The 21,670-nt window shown below is 37.0% G+C and overlaps 1 protein-coding gene across 2 annotated transcripts in view; it reads left to right on the plus strand.

The window, feature by feature from the left end:
* Nucleotides 1-21,670, plus strand: part of LOC111155624 (unc-5 netrin receptor C) — a 354,147-nt gene that overhangs the window by 178,413 nt on the left and 154,064 nt on the right. For both annotated transcript variants that reach the window (XM_022515897.1, XM_022515904.1), the window contains exon 2: nucleotides 20,191-20,412. In XM_022515897.1, the coding sequence (XP_022371605.1) occupies nucleotides 20,191-20,412 (222 nt within the window). The remainder of the gene's footprint in view (nucleotides 1-20,190; nucleotides 20,413-21,670) is intronic.

Genomic DNA, 21,670 nt, shown 5'->3' on the forward strand with positions numbered 1-21,670 from the left:
ATTAAAAAAAAAAAATGCTTCTCAGACAATTCTTTAGATTGGAGAAATTCCAGGGAAGAGTTGCTTGGATAAGAGTTAAATCCTGGATAACAAGGAAGATATTGCTCTGTGGATGAGTGCCAGAGCTCAAATCTCTAAAAATGACCATTTATCCCAAACAGCCTGGGTCTCATGACCCTGCTTGCCTTTTATGTTGTTTATTCTCAGTAACTTTTCATATGCATTGATATTCAAGGCATATGTAGTTTTAACTCTACATATGTTAGAAATTGATCTTTTTGAAAAGATCACTTGACATTCCAACATATATCTGAGTGTTGAGAAGAACACTTTTAAATATGGTATGAGCCATTAGAAGTAGCATTATGAAATAAAATCTTTAAACAGTATTATGAAATAAAATTGCAGTGAGGATGTGCTTATAAAAGCAAAGCAGACTACTATTTCTGCTAGGAAATTAGAAGGATAAATTATTTATATTGTTTGTTTTGTTTATACTGAGCTCTGCTTGATTGATAAAGAATTTGGCAATGCCTAGAAAAGTACATAAGCTACAATGAACAAGATAAATCACTGAGGAAATCGGTAGGGCAGGAAAATTATCAACGCAACGATGATAATGAACTTACAATAATGATGGCATGTTTATTCAGTGTCTACTTCATGCCAGGCACTGCTGTGAACACTTTTCATGTAGAAACTCATTTCATCCCCACAGTAACCCTAGTTGTTGGAACAGCTTACAGAGGAAGAAAAAGCGCTAAGATACACATCCCATGTCACAGCGCTAGAGAGGCAGAAACCTGCAGCCTGCCCTTCGAGGTCTCTGGGCTCCACTGCCTTCTCTGTAAAACGAGCATGTGCAATAACATAGCCCTTAGAGGCTCCCAAGGTTTGGTTCCAAGCCTTTCAGCAGCTAAACCAATGCTGCAAATACAGTCATGGTGTCTATAGGTGAAAAAAGTCAATCATCCGGGAGAATTAAAAAATGAAATAGTGGATAGACGTACTTGAAACTGCCTCATTGCTACTGAATCATACCGAGACTTAAATCATGCCTCTGTATCAGTAATGCGGTATAACTCTTGCAAGTGTCCACGCCTCCCAACATCAGCAAGCTAGTGAGAGCCAGCCAGGCAAGCATGGTGGCACTTTGCCCACTCAGCTGAGAACTCAACATTTCAGCCTCCGAACATTTGGTGTTTTGTGATGCACAGGCCACACGATACTTCAGGAGGTTTCAAATCCTGGGTTAGGACAACCCACCGGGGGTTTGTGGTGGGGTACGGTGGAGTTGGCTAATTTTGAGCATGCAGTCAAGTTAGTGGCAGATCTTAATATGTTGATAAATACGGTTGTGGATGTATATGGATTTGGCATCGTGGCACTTTATTCAAAGAGTTTGGCCAGCACGATTCAAATGCCTGATGACAGTTGCTTCTTCCAGAATAGTGAGGTTCAATATCTAAGTACAAGGAACGCAGTCAACCCAAGCTCAGGGCCTGAGGCCATCTTGTCCTGTGAAGGAGAGGCATCCTGCTCTGAGTCTGAACCCAAGAAAAGAAAAGAAGGGAAGAGAAGGGAAGGGAAAGGGAAAGGGAAAGGGAAGGAGAAGAGAAGAGGAGGGGAGGGGAGGGGAGGGGAGAGAAAAAAGAAAAGGAAAGGGGAGGATAAAAGAGGAGGGGAGATGAGATCAGCATCTCCCCGAAGGTCTTCCAAATTTGTTGTGGTTGGTGGTGGTGGCGGTGGTGTCCTTGTAACTTAACACTGAACTACCTTGGCACTGCTTCTGAAGGGGCATTGTATCAAAGAACTATTTTCTCTCTCTCTTGTAACTGAGAACAAGAGAGAAGCAAAACCTCTTTTATTCAGTGCATATTAATCACTATCAAAACATGCAGCTGTTGGATTAATTTGGATACTTATTTACTTCTAGTTTGATTTTGCCACTTAAAATGAAGTGTGGTCGCTGAGGCAACAGTGTGAAAGTATGTTGTTGTAAACGACGTTTGAGTCATGGAAGCTCCATTTGTTTTGCCAAATAATTAATCTGATGTTCAATGAATCTCCCACTGCCCGGAGACCTTTGTCATCCTGAGATGCAACATTTAATGTTTACAGATGCTTGATTTAGTGGGGCCTCTGCCAGCTGATGGCTAACGAATGATAGCACAGCCAAGGAGGGCCCGTGGGATTTGCATCTGGTTTGTGTAATGGTAAACCTGGGGTACCAGCTGTCTATCACAAACTCTCCTCAAAAACTCAAGGAGAGGGGCCAATAATCAGTTCATTAAAAAATGCAACAGCCAAAGACTCTCACGAAGATTGTGATTATCTGTTGGTGCAAGTGCTTGGCTGGCCCAGTGTACCAGCTGACCGAGGTGTGGTTGAGCTAGGGCTGCTGTGCATTACTCCAGGGGATGATATTATGGAATCTGTGGTGTGAGTGGCGCCGCCTAGCATTGTGTGACCTGGTAGCTCTGCATTTTTTTATAGTCCTGAGTTTTTACTTTTTTTATAGTAGCCTATTATCATTTAACACATTTGTGTACCTGCTTGCCTCTGAATTACTACAGAACTAGTTTTTTTTTTTTTCTTATAGTGTTGCCAAACTGTGGCGGAGTGCCCACGACCTAGGAAACTTTTTTTTTTTTTTTAAGCTTCTTCATTTAATCGAATAAAAGTGAAGGCATATTTTGTAAAGCCAAGAATTTTAGCTTTTGTGTTTAAACACATAAGAACTTCTTACAAGTGTTATTCAAATTGGTATGTCAGTTCAGTCTTCACATTCTAATTGTTAAGAATCTTCACGAGACAAGTGAAAGAAGACCAAGTGAAACATGCTTAAGGTCAAAAGAAAAAAACTGAATTTAGTGGTTCACATAACAGACATCCCAGAGTCAGATCCATCTGACTTCAATCCAGATCCACTGACCCGAAAGACGACCTCAGGGCTTTCTCTCTACATCTCTCAGCTCTGCCTTTCTCTGTGTGGGCTTCATTCACGCTTGCTTTTTCCATCCCCCATTATGATGGCCACTAGCAGCCTAGCAGTGCCATACTAGCAAACAGCCCTTTCAGCAGACCTTTCCTTTCTGTACAGCAAAACCCTAGATTCCGTTTTGATGGCACTACCTTGGGACACGTGCTCACGAGGGCGGGGGGCCAGTAATTGTGGTCCCAGGATTAGAATCTCTGAGGGGGTGGAGGGGAAGTGAATGCAAAACAGAACCACTTGGCCTGAGAGTGTAGGAAAACTTTCTGTCACAAAACAAGAAGTGGGCGATGGGCAAAGAGAAGTGTGTTTCCGTGACATCATCCTCCATTTAACAGGTGATGAAACTAAGGCTTAGAGACGATATTGTGTGGGCAACCTGGGTCTCCTGGCACTGAGTGCAGTATGTTTTGTACATTATCTCTCACTTACGCAGTTGTTCCTGTCACATACCAGGTGACTAGGGAATCAATAGTAAGGACTTTGTTTTTTCGACCCATAGCATGGGACTGAGAATACTGAAGAACTGGAAGCAGTGAATGGGTAAAGTGAAATATTTTTTTGAGTCTTTGTTTCAGTGGGATTCAGCTTGATTTCCCAATTAATGAAAAAGGCAGCTTGATTTTCCTGACAGATCTCACGCGTGGAAGATTTCCCTGAAGTACCGGCAGTGGTCTCAACAGAAACAGCCAAGTTCAGATAGCTTCCTCATTCTTCTGTTCTCCTGCCTATTTGAAGGATTTTATTTGCTTTGAATGGATGTGGTTCTGGTTTTGGTGAGAGTGAAGCAGCACTTGGGCCTGAGGGACGTGTGTGGGTTCTAGAGAATCATAGGCACTGGCTCTGCGCAGCCCACAGTGCCTTGGAGACATTTTCACAGATACCGCATGATTCTGCATCCACGTTTGCATAAAACAGCATATCTTTGATGCCCATATTTATGTTAGTTTTATTTACTTTTTGATTCAGTTTTTGTAGCAGTCAGCCTGGAAGGTATGACAAGGATAATGATTTCACGAGAACTCGAGTTGAACCCGTACAGAGGAAGAGGGAGTTAAGGGTCTGCCTTGAAATCAACCTGCTTATTTAAGTAGATTTAAAGAAAGACAGAGCATGAAAACAACAAATCAGCCTGACTTATCTAAAAGGAGTAGATAAAATAGTCCCTGCAGGAGGAAACATGTAACCCAATCAAGTAGTTTATCACATCTTCATGAAACCTTGAAATAGCTCTATGAATTGATATTGTTTCCAAAAGCTATGTGAGCCGTGCTGTCTTGCCTTGCCCCACTGTGAACCCTGAAATCAATCCATTGCTCTCTCAAACTTTGGGGAAATGATATGCTGCTAATGTCAATGAGCTAGCTGCTTTCACAGAATGGTTTTTCACTCCCTGAGTTTACTGAAGTGGAAGACAGAGAGGCTATGCCTTTCTGAAAATAACCACATGTGCTCAGAGACCTAGATTTTCCAGGCATGAGTGCATTTCTGATAAAACACCTCCTTAACATGAGAAAACCTTGTTATTCTTCCTTTCCACAAATCGTTTGCCTCCTTTATATTTGTAAAGATTGTCAACTCTTATTTCTTTTTTGGAGGTTTGATAAAACAGAGGCCCCGGAGAAAGGGAAATGGATACCGTTCAAAGAAATCCACCTCCTGTAACGGAAGAGGCCACAGCTGTATCCTAGTGCCCCTCAGCTGCACCCTACCTTTCCGCAAATAACCCTCCTTTGCCTCAGTTTCCATTCGTTCATAATCATTATTTATATTATAGATATTCTGAAGAAGCCTTTAGAGGTGGAGAAAGTGCAACTTAAGATATTTCTGGCTCAAGAGTAACAACTAGGAGTTGTTTTATTTTGCAGAGGAGTTGCACTATATATCTTCGAGTATTTTCCTTACATCTTTCTACAGATTATCTTGACTTGTTATTACTTATTTGACAATAATTTTAACAGTGCTCATACCTCATTTTGTGTGGCAGTTAACAACTTTCAAATTGCTTACACATATTCTGTGCCTATTGTGTTGTATTATTCCTCTCCATATTGTGGACAATGATTTGCTAAGTCTGTTTCCTTTAACTTAGACATTAGCTTTTCTAGGTGATTTAAAGCAGTTATTATGAATGTGTTGGCTGAATAAATTAAAAAGTAAACCAAATAAAAGAGCAATAAGAACACATCATTGTGATCTCTAAAAAGACTAGCAGATGCAGCATGTATAAAATGATATTAAAAAGTTACCATTTGTATATTTCCCATTTTGACCTGTAACTAATAAACAGAAGTTGGTGCCTCCTTGAGAAGCTCCACAGAGATGATTCTTCATCAGTATGTTGTCTGTTCATCTCCAAGTCTGTATGTTGAATGTTCATCAAAGGAAATTACTGCTACTTAGGAGCTGGGTGGACCTTGGGCAAGCAAGTTGGCTTCTTTGTACCCCTGCTTTTTCATCTTTAGCACAGTAACAGAGATAACAATATCACCCATGGTGTTGTGAGACCTACAAGAGGGAATAAATCTAAAGTACTTAGTGGGATGCCTGGCCTTTGTAAGTGCTTTGTATATGTTATTTTTATAGTTGTTTTGATGTTGTCCCTAACAATAATACTGTAAGAGAATCATGGACAATGATTTGACAAATCGAAGTTTTCACGTTATGGGAGGCAGCATCACTCAGTCTTAACAAACTAGGAGTACCTGGATTCCTTTCCCAGCTCTTCCATTCATCGGATGGACAGTCTTGGGAAACACACTCAAACTTTGAAAACCCGAGTTTTCATCTATGAACATAAGGAGCTTACTATGAAATTTGCATCCATAAGATAACTAAGAAATGAGATGGCCATAGGACATTGTTAATTCATTTTTAAAAAATGGTATCATAAAGAAAACTTCCTTCACATCTTCTTAAACACAGTCGCTAGCTTTAAGCAAGTGATGAGGGAGCCCATCATTGAATCTCATTCAGTCTTTTGCCCTAGAGCTGAGTACCCTGGATCAACAACAAATGGTATGTGTCTGATCTTTACATTTTTAAACAAAATAAAAGTAATACCTGTTTATTTGTAAAATGTAGAAGTAGGTTTAAAGTAGTTGGCACCATGGCAAGTTTTAATTTGATCTTAGTAGAGAAAATACCTTAGGAGTGCTGTGTTTCCAGTCTTATTTCCTTATTTCCTTTGATCTTCACTTTTGGTTTCTTCTAAATACATGGCAATATTAATGTGCCGCTTAATTCTGAGGTCCAATATGATTCCCAAAACAAATTTATTGGGAATAAGTTCAACTGCACTGGTTAGTTAATCCTTTTTCATTGTTGTCAAAGAATCTACTTATAGACCCCAAGAAAAGTACTTCCAAATATAATACTTTTTTTTTTTTTTTTTTTTTTTAAGTTTAACTGTCTTTAAATGAGACCAGAGTCTTTGGAACTTTTTGTTTATTTGTAAACTTCTAACAATGTTGAAGCTTTTGTCATACTTTAGCATCTAGTATTTATTCGAAACATCAAGGTAGACTTAGGTCTTGAAAGAGTTTTTATTTTATAAAAATAGCTTACCTCTTTCAACTTCATGTAAAGATGGCAGGCTAGGCTAAAGTGACAAAGAATGCCTTAAGGGGAACTTTGAATGAATAACTTTGAAGGAAAACTATTTTCACCAAAGACTTGTCCAGATTTAATTAGTTACGGGGGTTAAAGGCAGAAAGAAAAGGCCAGGAGCCTAGAGGGATTTTAGGAGTAAAGTGTCAAGGAGAAGTGAGGTCTCACATGGAGAAGGAAGTGCTACTACTTTAAGGTTTAATAATTTTGTGACCCAGTGTCAAGTGTTGTGATTTCCAGTGGCAGGGGAGGTGAAAATGTAAAACATTAACCAACCCTGTACCTTGCTGGAGGTGATTCATACCCTTACTATCTTCTTCAGGATCCTGGGTATATTATCTTCCAAAACAGTAAATTTTGGAAGAATGTCATTTGTTCCATCAAAAGGGATAAAAAGTGGGGGTATTGGCTCATAATCAGTACCCTCCCACAATCAGTGAATCAATCTTTTCTTGGCAAAGTCGTGAAATGTGAATTTATATCACATGCCACTTGGAAACTATAATTTTAAATAAGACACACATGGATCCGGAATTCAATTACTGGAGCTAAAGATAACAATGATATTGTTTGTTTCTGTTTTAAAACCTGTGCAGAAATTTTGGTGTCCTGTAAACATTACCAAAACTATAAATGTACGGTGGTTTTTAGTTGTTGATGTTTTCAGTTTTAACATTGGCTTTAGTTTATCCTAAACATTGTAGGACAGTGTTTAGAACATAGTAAGCATATGATAACACCAACTTTGGCAAGTGATGGATCAAGTAAGGCAGAGAATTTACTGCGAAAAGCAGTAGTCAATACAAAACATATGCATTTATATTTCCTTTTATTTTTTTATTTTATTTTATTTTATTTCTTTTCAGAGTTCCAAAATTCATTGTTTATGCCCCACACCCAGTGCTCCATGCCATACGTGCCCTCCACAATACCCACCACAAGGCTCACGCAACCCCTCACCCCCTCCCCTCCAAAACCCTCAGTTTGTTTCTCAGAGTCCACAGTCTCTCATGGTTTGTCTCCACATTTTATATTTTATTGCTATATCTATATCCACATTTGCACATACATAAATAACTGCAGAGAGAAAGGTCCAGAACAAAACACAGTAGTGTCAAAATTTGGTAGAATGGGGAATGGGAGGGAGTTTGAGGGTTGAATTTCCATTTTTGTTCTTTGTTTCTTTATTATAGAATTTTAGCAACTGGAATAAATAAAATTTAAAATATACAATTTTTAAAAAACCATAACAGCATTAAAAAGGCAATAGTTTATGGGTAGCTCAAAAATAAGAAGATAAAATAAATTATCAAGTGAATTAGAAGAGGGTATTGAAATGGTGCTACAGAACTTACGTAATCAGAAAATATATACCAGAGCCAGGAAATCTTGAGATTGGCCTGACACATCTACTCCTGTCACTTAATAGTCACACAATCTCAGACAAGTCATTCAGACTGTCTGGGCCTCAGTTTCCTTTTCTATAAGATGAGAAAATTGAATCAAAATTCTATGTAGATATTTAACTATACATCACATTAGTTCTCTGCAGCCACAAGCAACACTCACCCATGTTTTCCACATCCTATGTTCCCGTACAAGCACCCCGCCAGGGAGACAGGGCACAAAGAAATAAAACAATTCTCTGAGCCCTTTTTCCCCACTTTTGGACCCCTGGCCTCCCTCCCGAAGTCTTGAGCACAGTCATGATGGAAGCAAAGACTTCTTGACTAGAGGACTTCTGGAGTGCTCTCAAGTTCTAGAAGCTCTGCTCTTTCTGTGTATGGTGTACTCACACTTTGGGTTTTTGTTCACACCATATAGACCTACTTATCAGCCTACCTACCTACCTAACCACACTTACAAAAACAATAGATTGTTGGGAGCATGACGAGGACCAGCACTGGGCTTCTGATTCACCAGCAGAGTTCCTCTCACCACCTGCTCCCGGCTCCTCCAAACCAGTCCCTGACAGTAAACCCATTTTGAGAAGTGATAAGGTGAGTGGTGTTGGTGTGTAGGGAGATTACTAATGAGAAAGCAAATCCTGATGTTTTATTTATAAATTATGTCCAAAATTTAAAAGAAGAAAACTGTAATGGGACAAAACTATTTTTTATACTCCCAAGAAAGAATGAGGGCTCATAAGAGGACACTAATACGAAATCTAAAGTTTTATTTATTTTTTTTTTTTTTTAAGATTTTATTTATTTGACAGAGAGAGAGATCACAAGTAGAGAAAGAGAGGAGGAGGCAGGCTCCCTGCCTAAGCAGAGAGCCCGATGTGGGACTTGATCCCAGAACCCTGAGATCAGGACCTGAGCTGAAGGTAGAGGCTTCACCCACTGAGCCACCCAGGCAGCCCTAAAGTTTTATTTTTTACAAAGTAGGAAAATAAGAAGTATTCATGTCTCTAGATTTGAAAAAAAATCTAGAAACTTACAGTTTGAGGAATTTATGTATCTTTTCATCAGTTTACTCAACAAATATTGTCCTTTGGTCCTGCTACATACCAAATATGGCTGCATGTTATAGACTCATGAATGAATTACACATAATTGTATTGAAATAAGTTGTCTGTATAGTGGAGCACAGAAAAGTTCAATGTGACCTATCATTGTGTTAAATGCGATGACATAGCAATGCATATTGTGTGGTGTTAACACAGAGAGAAGAAAACAAATCCATGCTCAAAGAGTCTAGAATGAATTCCTGGAGGGGATGAAATTTAAGATGAACTTGGAAAGAAGAATAGGAGTTTACTAGGCACTGGTCAGAAAGGATACTTTGGGAAGAGAGATTAAAGACTTCCTAGTGCTCAAGGGTGTTTTGGAAAATGAGAGAGGATTAGTATCCACAACAGCAATACAATAAGAAAACAATAAAATAGTTACCATATGTGAAGATCTTATCTGTGGTCAGCTTTACGCTGAATCATTCCTATTGCTCTACTTCACATACCCCAAACGCTATCACCACCTTGCTTTGTCTCCCCATTTTATTTTATTTTTTCAAAAGATTTTATTTCTTTATTTGAGAGTGAGAGACAGCACAAGTAGGGGAAGCAGCAGAAGGAAAGGAAGATGGACTGTGGCCTGATCCCAGGACACTGGGATCATGACCTGGGCCAAAGGTAGATGCTTAACTGACTGAGCCACCCAGGCACCCTGCCTACCCATTTTATAGTCACGGAAACTGAGATTAGGTGAAATGCCAAAAGTCACGCACAGTAAAAAGTGGTGCTGAGATGCAAATCCAAGTCTGTGGGGTCCCAAAGTTGATTTTCATAGCAATTACCCAATTCAGACCCAAAGTCTGTGGTCTCCCCTGGATACAGAAAGCCCTGCACCCATTTATTCAAAAAGTATATCATCAGTTCCAAAGACTATAATAAGAGCCAGTTAGTTCACTACAAAGTTATTATAAAAGACAGTGCTAGAAGTATTTTTAAGCCTCTAACAAAGCAATCACTAAGGCTAGGGGAGAGGTAGGTTCTAGGCTGGCAGAGGTAGGAAAGGAAGAGAAAAGTGCCTGGAAGAAATGATGGCCTGAGGCAGAGTTTAGAGGATGAGGAGGAACAGTGAAATAGGAGAGGGGCACAGAAGCAAAAGGTGTAGAAACTTCAGGTTGTGTCCAGAAGACAGTAGATGGACTGTGTTGTTGGAACATAGAGGACAGGGAATAGGGTGGTGAGAAAGGAAGGTGCGAAGGTACACACACATGAGATCATGGAGGGGCTTGTGCACCATGTTGATGAGCTTGCATTTATCTTATGAGAAAGAAGGTTTAGGATTTTAAACAGAAAAGTGACTTAGAACTTGCCTTTAATCAGGAGGCAAGGGATACCACTCATGAGGCTTTGAAAATAGTGAGAAATGATGATGGCAGTGGACTCAGAAACAGAAAAAGAGGCAGATTCAAGAAACAGGTAGGCTATAAAATTAGTAGCACCGTTGATTGTTTTTATGTTGGAAGTGAGAAAGAGGAAAAAGTTGAAGACAATTCTTGAAAGATCAAGATTTTATAACCTTGAAGTTTCCTTTATTCATGAACTTCGTTATGGATCCATAGAGTAGTGTATATTTTAGGTGTATTATTAATTATTTCACTAAATTTAAGGGATAATTTCTTCACTCCAAAGTCACTAAAAAGAGTTTCTAATTTGCATGTGAAATCTGAGATTACAGTTTTTTAATGGTCACATTTTAAAAATATAAATTGTGTGTTCTTATCATTGATCATTATTATTTTGGGGTCTTAATTTTATGGCTGAACATTGTACATATATTACCATAGATTTTATTTTCATCATTTCCAATATTTTGAATTTAATTCTTATTCTTAATTTGATGACATTTGTCTTCTTTGCTATCTCATCCTAGCACTCTGACATGTTCAGTTCCCTTTACATGTGAATGTTGAAATTCCCAGAAGCTGTTATGGGTGTTCAGGTTCTTTGTTTTATCATTTTTCACATACTTGAAAATTTCCATCAAAGTTTAAAAAAAAGTACAGATTTTTTGATAAGGATATGGATAGAGAGATTATATTCAGGTAATTTGAATTATCATAATACATTACTATGGGGAAGTAAAAAATATTTTTCATAGCTCTTGGAGCAAGTAATCAACTTTAGATGTGTTCACTTTGATTGAATAAAAGTTTTAGAACCTACTAAGTATATGGTAGAGCTGGACTATAGTAAGGAATACAGAAATGACTGGGCCTCTCGAATTGCATCAGAGGATTTCACAATCGAACAGTAAGGAGCAGTTATCCCTGCAAGGATTAGGACTAGATTTCTCAGTGACATTGAAACAGGCAGTGAAGAGTCCATAGGAAATAAAGCATCATGTGCACAACTAACATGCGTGTGGGAAAACATTGAAAAAGCTACCTTAGTGTGGAATTTGGTACGACCAATTTTGGTTTTGGTGGAACAGTGGTAAATAAGCTGAAAATTGAGTAAATTTTTGACTGTGTTCTATTGAACACAAAGTTTCCAGCAGAAGGTGTTATGATTCTATCTTCCACTTAGACGTGGGATAGCTGCGATTGAGAGAGGAAAATCAGGAGCAAGTCTGCAGCAAAGCCAGTCGGTAGCATGACTCTTGTAATAATCCATTTGCAAGTGGTATGGGCTTCAATTTGAGCAACAGAAAAGAGAATAGGGATTAATGGTGAGAGAGAAAATATGGAGCTGATCTTCATTGTACACATAGATCAGTTGGACCTGATGGAGAGACAGGACTCCAAGTTTCTGACTGTGAGAATGATATTACAATCAGAAATAAGGAGCTGAGTGAAAAAGAGAAGCTACTTTTAGAGGGAAGATGTTCATCTGATGTTGATGCTGAGATTAGACTGTTGAACAAAATAAAGTCGTCTAATCCCATAATGCTTTGAGTTTTGTGGGAGGGGAAAAGAAAAGAGACAACTAACTTAGTAAACTGATCTGAGAGGGGTAGGTGATACGAAGAAATCAAGTAGAATGATGTGTTCTTGAAGAAACACATCGAGAGATTGAGACTGGGTGATCAAGAATCTCTTGTGTAGGAGACATCTTGAGCTGAAACCTAAATGGCAAGGAGAGAGATCTTTTCTACAGGAATGAAGAGTTTGTACAAATGCCGTAGGGTAGGCCTGCTTTGGGTGTGTTCAAAGATACAAACACCAGTCTGTCTGTCTTGAGAATGGTGAAAAGGTCATGAGGACATGAGGGTAGGAAATGAAACATAGAGGCCAGCAGCAATCAGATCAAGTGGGTCCTCACTGGCCTTGGTAGAAAATCTGATTTTTTTGTTGGTCAATGCAAAGGCATCAAAGGATTTTAAGAAGAAAGGAGGTGGAACGGAAGACTGTGTGTGTGGCACAATATGGTAATTGAAGCCAGCGTTGTGGATGAGATGCTCAAGGGAGAGACTAAAGGAGAGAAACTTGGTAAGAATATGACTGTACTCAAACAGCAGAAAACAAAGAGAAAGGTCAAAAAGATAGTATGGGAAGCAATTGAGTGCTGATGCACAGTTCCCAAGGGAGGAGAAAGTTTCAAAAAGGAGGGAGTGGTGCAATGAAGTCAAGCCTTAAATGAGGCCAAGAGGTTGAGGAGGCATGGTCATTAGATGTGTCATATTATTTTCCACACACAAAATGTTTTAGATTCAACTTTGATTATTTATTGAGGGAATATATTTAGTTCAAGGCTATTACATTTCATGATACATGACATTAATATTTGCATAGAAGATAGATATAATTTTTTTCATGTGGGGACAGGATCTGTCCTTATAAATGCTGAAGGACTACCTTTTAGATATACATATATTTCTGTTGTATTTTGTATAAGGATTTCTTCTCATTATTTCTGTTGCTAGAGTAATTCCTACATACTTCTGTCTTATCATATAGGAACTTCTGTAGGAACAACAATTCAAGTGAAAAGAAAAAAAAAAAGAAAGAAAGAAAACCCTGCAGTCCTTTCCATGCACTGGACTAAGTATCTGTTATGCAGGAATGAATTAAGACAAGCACTGTTCCTAAAGCTCTGAACTTGCCTTCTAATGGGGAAGAAATAATAAACAAGAAGAGTAGAGAGCAATGGGAGATGAGACCAGGGGCTAAGGTCCAGGATTTGGAGGTGAGGGGGCCTTCAGAAGAAGGGATGTCTGATATCTGAAGAATGAGTAAGAGTTACGAAACAGGGTGATGATGTTATGGGGAGTGTAATGGCCCGTTTGATTTGTTATCCTGGTAAGGCTACAGTCCCTGGTTATTCAAGCACTCATCTAGGTGTTGCATGCTCGTTCTTTCTCGCTCCCACCCTTTTTCTTTTTCCTCCCTTCCTTCCTTCCTTCCTTCCTTCCTTCCTTCCTTCCTTTCTTTCTTTCTTTCTTTCTTTCTTTCTTTCTTTCCTTTTTTGCCTTTCTTTCCTTTCTTTTCTTTTCCTTCCTCCCTCCTTCTCTTTCTTTCTTTCTTTCTTCCATCCTTTCTTTCTCTTTCTCAAAAGTGGCATCATTCTATGCAAATTAGTCAAAAATTTGCTTCATTTGCTTAGTTGACTAATGGATGCCCTTCTGATTTAATACACACAATTCTGCTCCTTGGTTTTATTGACAAAACAGTATTCTCTTGGAAGGACATATCATAAATAATTACCTAACCATGCCTCAGTTGATTGTTAGTTGTTCTCATTCAAACAGTTAATTCCATCTACCTTTTCTTGATATATTTTATGTATTTTTAAATAAACAGTGCTTTAGTAAACATCTTTGTGTATGTGTGTGTGTGTGTGTGTATATACATATATACATACATATATATGTATGTGTACTATATATACATACATATACACATGTATTTATATACACATATACATTGTATATATACATATGTACACATATGTATACACACATATACACATGAGATATATACCTCATATGTGTATACACACATATATAAATATATATAATATCATATTTATATACACACATACACCTATAAATGCCATTATGTCTGTAAGATGTGTTCCAAGAAATGGGATGACGTATTTGGAGATATGCAGAGATTTAATTTTTGATTTTACCGTCCATTTTTCTCTACTGTGATACCAACTTACGCTATACCCAGTATATGCAAAGAGTCACATTTCCTCAACTCCTCATCAATCGTACAATTATTTTAGCTAATCTGATAAGCAAAAATAAACTTAGCTTCTTGGTTTACATTGTGTTTATTAAATTAATTGAGAAAGAGAGTAAATGTATTTTTGAAAACATTTTTCTAAAAGCACAGTATAGACTATGTGGTAAAGGTAAAGACTACAGGCAGGAAAACATTTAGGAGGACTTTATAGTAATAAAATTCAGAGATCATTAAGACTTAAACTGGGGCAGAAGAAGGTGCTTCTCTTTCACAAGTAAGTGCATCCCCAATAGCATGTTGACTCTGTGTCACCATTAATCATGTCTAAGCATGATTTCAAAAGTGTTTCTTGGAAAGAAGAAGAAGAAAAGTTTTTTCTTTTGGAGTTGTAATCATGCAGTACTTCCAAATTGTGTAATACTGTTAAGGTATTATATATTCAGCTACTTAAATTTAAATGATGAATCCATTAATATGTTGCTTGAAATATAGACCATAGTCTTTGTCTTCCAAAGGATATTTTAATCAAAATATTAAAAATAAGCTAGAGTCTCATTCAAATAGTTAATTTCAGCTGCCTTTGTTGTAATATATCATGAATTATCTCTCTGATGGATGGGAAGCCAAATGCAGATAAAATTAGCTTTGCAGTCATTCATTTTAAATTGCTCTTGAATCATTTGGAAGTAAATTCCATTTCAGAAGAATACGCTTCAGGTCTCAGACAAAGAGATAATAGTCCTATATTTTATGATATAAGCAATAATAGTTTAAGCCTTATGATTCAGAAATATAGAAACTTATGTATTAAGTTGATGAAAATTAAGGCTTGATACATAGCAATAAAACCAGCAATGTGAGCTTCCTAGATTGATGTTCATAGCATAATATTTTTCTGTCAAGATTTAGGTGGAATGAAAGTCTATAAAAATAATACATGGTGCAAAGCTTTCCCTTCTTGTATATAAATGAAAAAACAAAGTCTGTATGAGACAACAGAAAAGGAAATATTGAGATTTACCTGATATCAGGATGAAAATGGTGATATCAATATTGACTAATAGTAGAAAGTGGAAAATTAAGTCAAATGTTACAGGAGAATAAGATGAATAATAATATTACAACAAAATTGAAAAGGCAATAATAGTTTTAAGCTAATCATGATTTCAATGTACAGAATAAAGCCAACTTTGGAAATTTTACTTTGTTAATTTGAATGAACTACATGCAGAAAACTTGTTTAGCAATTTTATTAATCAAGTCGCATGGCCCGATTAGCATAATGCCATCCGTATGAGCATCTGGGGTGTGCCTTTATACAATATATAATAATTTGGGGTAACTGTGGCACTTTGCCAGAAATAAGTTCATTGTCTGAAGTTGCTGTTCACAAATTGAGTTGCCATTATCTCCCTGAACACTTCAGGGCTCTTTAGATATTTATATTAAGAAATGAAGTATTAATAGGATGCATTCACTGATCTCCCTGCTGAAAAATACAAATTTTTCTTTTATAGCTTCAAGTTTTGTAGCATGACCTTAATAGTATCAGAAAGCTGGTTTATTTGGATAGTAAAATAAATTTCACACTAGCAACTGATCTCAGTAAATAGTCTACCAACTCAAGGTAGAATCTCAAACCTTGTTATCTCAATGTATTGAACTTTAAAATCTCAGACTGTATTATATCCATGTATTAAGGAGTCTGCTAGTGCCCCCAAAAGATTTAGCTTTCGTATTGCAGGGAGTTTACTTGTTTTCGGTCAGACACATGGATGAGCACTGGAGTACATCCAAAGGGAAAGCCATGAACAAACAAAATCGCACACTTTCCCTTGCACACCATTGCAAACATACTTACTTAGAGACTTATTTGGAGGCTGAGTTTCTCTCTCTGGAAAGCCATGATTCTTCTAGAAAACATCTAATCACCATAAGAAGCTGGGAAATAGCAAATAAGTTCCAAAACAAAAATCTGCTAATAAAGATATAATTTTAATTCTCAGATTTTTCCTTGAAGTAGAATGCTCAGTTAACTGACACTTGTAGTTAGACAGGACTGACTTCATGGGTATGTGACCTATGCTGTCACACAGGACTCTTGGTTTAATGCTCATCTGTCACTGTTTCAGAATTCCTAATACAACGAGGATCCCCAAATCTTCACTCTGCACTAGGTCACACAAAATCTGTAACCAGTCCAGTTTGGAGATCTTAACTATTGTTACAACCTTTGGTATGTAAATTAATTTGAGGCGCTATGAACTCTAAAATACCTCATGAACCCTTTCCGAATGATCACAATTGCCATTTGTAGAATATCCGTGCTTTTAGAAGATTCTTACTGACTGCTTATAATGTGCCTGGCAGAATGCTAGACTTAATGGAAAATAAAAATGAATATGACAATAATTTCTGCCTCCAAAAGAGCTTTCATTCTAGCATTAGGCATTTGTTATATAGTTCTGGATTTTGAAAATTGGTAATAGTTGCATAAAACTGGTTGCCAAAACTGAAAAGTAGATTCCTCCATATGTGTGCAAGGCAAGTACACACACAGCGCAGAGGAGCTAAGTGTTCGTGAAGAGGTATTTATAGATGCTCATTTGCAGACAATCAATTTTTTCCTTGTTAAATACATGGTATTTGGAGATGATCACTTTTTCCTTGTTAAATGCACATGGTATTTGGAGATGGTCCTTGTTTCCTTATTAAATACACATGGTATTTGGAGATGAGCCTTTTTCCTTGTTAAATGCACATGGTATTTGGAGATAGTCATTTTTTTTTCTTGTTAAATACATATAGATGTAACCATGCTAGATATTTAAATATTCAGAAGTTTTCCTTAATAATTTTGGCTGAAGAGAATTGGCTTGCTTGTTTGATTTTCAAAACATACTCTAGAAAAAAAATTTAAGATGACATTTCATTAAAAGACAATTTCTGAAATTAATGCTGATACTTATCATTTCTCTCTAGAGCAAAGAAAGTATTGTTTTAACATACATGACCCGATGGTGGGGGAGTTGTTGTCTAGGCCAGCTGACGTGGTTGTGCATGGTGTCCAGGCCACCTTCTTGCAAATGAAGAAGGAAAGAATTTTCCAGCAGCACAGGAGCCCACTGATAATCAGTCCATTCCCATTTTGTCAAATCTGCCCACTTCTTTATATCTTACTGACTCAATGTCTTGAAAATTATCTTTAGAAGTACCATTCCCATCCCCTGAATTGAGCACTAGAAGTAATGTACCATATTGCCTGACATGAATTTATCTAGCTATAGACTTAAACAGTGTATGTGTGTTATAAGAAATTGTAACAAATTAATATCATGTCATTGGATAAGGCTTCTCCCTAGCTGCTACTTAAGAGATGGGGTTTATGCAGAAACTAGAATGATATGTAAAAAAAAACTGTATTTACCACAAAATGAAAATATTACAAATGATAGAATCATTCCTTAATAAGTTGCATACTAAGTGTTACTTAACAAACACCTTGAAAAATCAACACTTGACGAAGCTTCAAACCAAAATGTAGAATTATTTCTCTTTACTGGTAGTGACCCTCTTGTCTTAAAACTCAAAATTAAGGAATACAAAATTAGTTTGTCCATACATTTTTTAAATATGTCATTAAATCATTACTATCTTTTCCAGCACTTAACAGAGCCCCTTTTGAGTTGAAAACATATGTGTGACTTTCCCAGCTTCCATTAGTCTTCCCAGTAGTTTACAATAAAATAATCAGAAGGAAGAAATACATGCTTTGGGCAAGAAAGGGTAATCAATTTTTAGTGCCTATCTTTCTGTAGGATGTGAATACATAAGTACTTTGCTACATGACTGAATAATGTAAGGTAGTAAACAGTCATCTGATATTTTGCAACCTTCTAAAGGAACAAATCTCACTTTCTAAAACAATGACTGAAAGGAAAACTTTTTATATTTTGGAAACCTGAATAAATATATTAAAATACATACACATTTTGGTATGTTTAAATATACTCCAATAGTAAAAAAAAAAAAAAAAAAAGAATCAACACTGCCTTCCTGAGTAATAAAAATTAAAAACAACAGCAAACATTTTACAAAATTTCAGTTTGATATTTTGTGGCACTCTATTGATTATCAGAACTGTTTATCATCACATACAACAATAAGCACGTAAGGAGGGATTGTGAATAAGACCTTCAAGATCTCAGCTTTATGTTGATGGATCTGTCAATACCCCAGTCCCCTATTCCTTTGCCTTTCTGAACTATGTTTATTCAAGCAGTTTTGAATGTTCTTGCACACTGAGTAAAAAAGCCGAAATTGATGGAAACAAGGTTATTCTTTAGTTAGCTGACAGTTTGGATCCTTGATGTTCCGCAATGGAAAAACTAGAGATGGTGCCCTGCCAGAAGAAAGCAAATTAAGGAAGTAAAGTGAGAAAGAAAGCTAGCTCCAGGAAGCATCATTTACATCCCAGTGTCAGAAATTTATCATTTGGGAGGAGCTTTGAAAGCTAGTTGTGTCTGTGATGCAAGTGAAGCCAATTTTTACTGCAGAACATATTGGCAAGATCAAACACGGTTGCTGTTTGACAGCTGTCCCATGAGCTAGATGGAAAAAGTTCCAGACCAGGTTTCTTAGCAGACAAATGGCCATTTGACAAATGGCCATCTCCCCAAACAGAGCAACAACTGAATGAGTAATAAAATGAGTTTTAAGGTAAGGTATGAGCAACCAGACTTTACCTATACTACGTCATGTATTTACTGCCAAATGTGTATTCTTTCAAAGAATTTTTAAAACTTTTAATTTGAACCTCACACCTTTAACCTTACATATTAGCCTGGGGTGCTTTATCAACTAACAGAATGAACATTAGTTTTGCTCCCCACAATCTGTCACAGGAAGAAAATCATCAGGTCTAACTTAGTTTCAGTGTATTGGAAAGACTTTTTACCTTGACTTTTGTGAAATATGATAATAGGGTTTTTTAGGGCATTTTTAAATTTTCTGTTTTTATTTGGAATCATATAAAACTCAAGTTATGAAAAACATACCTCAAAGTGTATAAGTATCTCAAGTGGTTTTGGAGTTTTGTTTATTCAGTGATGTTGAAGCAGCAAAGTGGGAGCAACATATTTGATAATTTTCAGTATTATAGGAAATGAAACTATTGACTATTGTTGTCCTTGCTAATACTCAGTAATATTCTAATGAGGATAGGTTTGACTAGTCATATCATACATCTGATATTTGAGGTATGGTTTCTAAATAAGACCAAACAACATTGCTAGGCTCTAGGCTCTACTATCAATTTACTGTTGACTGACTCAATATTATTATCTCTCTTTCTAGTGCTGAGAATAATCCTGAGCTCAATAAATACCTTTGGTTAAATGAATGAATAAGTGAATGACAATGTCATGCAGTGGTATCTTTTGAAAACAAAGATAGGTTTGAATCTGAACTTGAAGATCATTAATTTCATGTTCCCAGTATTCCTTCTCAGCTTCATGCAAAGAACTGATGGTTTACCTATGAGCCTTGTATTTTTCAAACAAATTTTTCTAATGAAACCATTTTGCTTTTGTCAGCTCTCAACGGGAACACTGTGTAGTGGGAGGTGTAGTACTATATGGGGAAGATCACAGTTTTTGAGTGAGACAAACCTGGGTTCTAGTTCCAGTTGTGCTATTTACTACTTGCATGCTTGGGCAAGATATTTACCTTCCCTGATGTTGAGTTTCACCATGCATAAAAATGAGAATAATAACCAAAAAATTACTTGTACAACCAGTAAGGGACCTAATGCACAGCAGGTGCATAGCAGGCACACACATCCTTAATTAGATCATTTATGAGTCATTATTTTTAAGTGAATATCAAATAAATGGCAAGTGGCTACTATGATTTGACTGTTTTCCACTTTCTTCTTGTTTCACCAGACGATGACTTTTTTCATGAACTCCCAGAAACCTTTCCATCCGATCCACCTGAACCTCTACCACATTTTCTTATTGAGCCTGAAGAAGCTTATATTGTGAAGAATAAGCCTGTGAACCTGTATTGTAAAGCCAGTCCCGCCACCCAGATCTACTTCAAGTGCAATAGTGAATGGGTTCATCAGAAGGACCACATAGTAGATGAGAGAGTAGACGAAACCTCTGGTGAGTTTTCTGCTGCATTTGGACTACTGTTGAGTATTCACTAACTCACCACTTCGGCATGATGTCATACTGTTCTTTCAATTGTGAGAATAAAAATAGAGCATTTATCCTTTGGCAAAAGTTTTGGTTCAGTCTGGGTAGAATCTGGTGGTCTCATTCCATGCATTGCAAAGTAAAATGTGATCAATAAATCTTGACTTGATTCCTGATGGACCTAGTTCATCCTGAAAAAGATAAATGAGAAAAATGAATAGATGGGATGATTGGCAAGTGCCCTAGTCAAAGATGAATTTCACTCATGTGTCAGTTCTGTTGTCAGGTCTAAAATCCTGAGATTGGGGAACATATTCAATTGAGGATAAGTTTGTCGTTTTTATTTACAACTATCAAATGTCAATTCATATGCATAATTTCCCCTTGTATTTTTAAACAATTTGTAAACATTGCAGATTAAAAGTATCCCGTGTCCTTGGCTTACATCTGAAAATAAATCCTAATTATCTATCTCTTATGTAAAGTTAAATTGAGAGTGACTGAGAACAATGATAGTGTGGGATCCAGGAAGAGGCAAAGGGGTGAGTGTAGCCACCATCTGGGTGGGCCTTGATCAGATTATCTCTGTTCCTGGCATGGTGAAAATGCCTGACTTTACTGCTCTGCAAATATTATCCCTGACAGTAAAATACTAAAGGCAGAGAGAAAATAAAGTAGATTTTAATAACCTGTGGGATTTAGATTGGCGAAAAAGGAAGCTTTCTTGATAGCATCTTTTTATTCTATGATGGGTGACTCAAGATAATTGTATAATCTCTTACAGTTATTATAAACTGAAAAGATGTGTATCTTTCTACAGTGGTTTAAGTGCTTTTGCTCTCTAACGGTGAGAATAACAATTGGAACAAATAACAATGGAATTTTCAAATCCATTCCAGATCTATGATTTATAATATTAAGACATATCTTAAATAGTAAGATTTCACTGAACATTTCCAAGCTAAATAGGAAGCATTTCAATATCTTTATTTTCTTTATCTGTACCTACCAAAATAGGTATATGTTGTCAAAAGCCAGATTGTAACTCATTCATATTTGTATCCAAATGTTGGATTAACCAAGGTTGAGCAGAGAGCAGCTCTTGAGGGAGATCTATGTTCGCTGCCTCTAACCATGTGAAGGGCACATTGAGGTGATGGGACATAATGAAATGGAACAGACTGTGAGAGGACAGAGAAAAGGCATCTTTTAGAAAAGTGTGTGA

The sequence above is a fragment of the Enhydra lutris genome, unplaced genomic scaffold, assembly GCF_002288905.1.
Source record: "Enhydra lutris kenyoni isolate GAN:26980312 unplaced genomic scaffold, ASM228890v2 scaffoldscaffold3, whole genome shotgun sequence".
In the NCBI taxonomy this organism is placed as follows: Eukaryota; Metazoa; Chordata; class Mammalia; order Carnivora; family Mustelidae; genus Enhydra; species Enhydra lutris.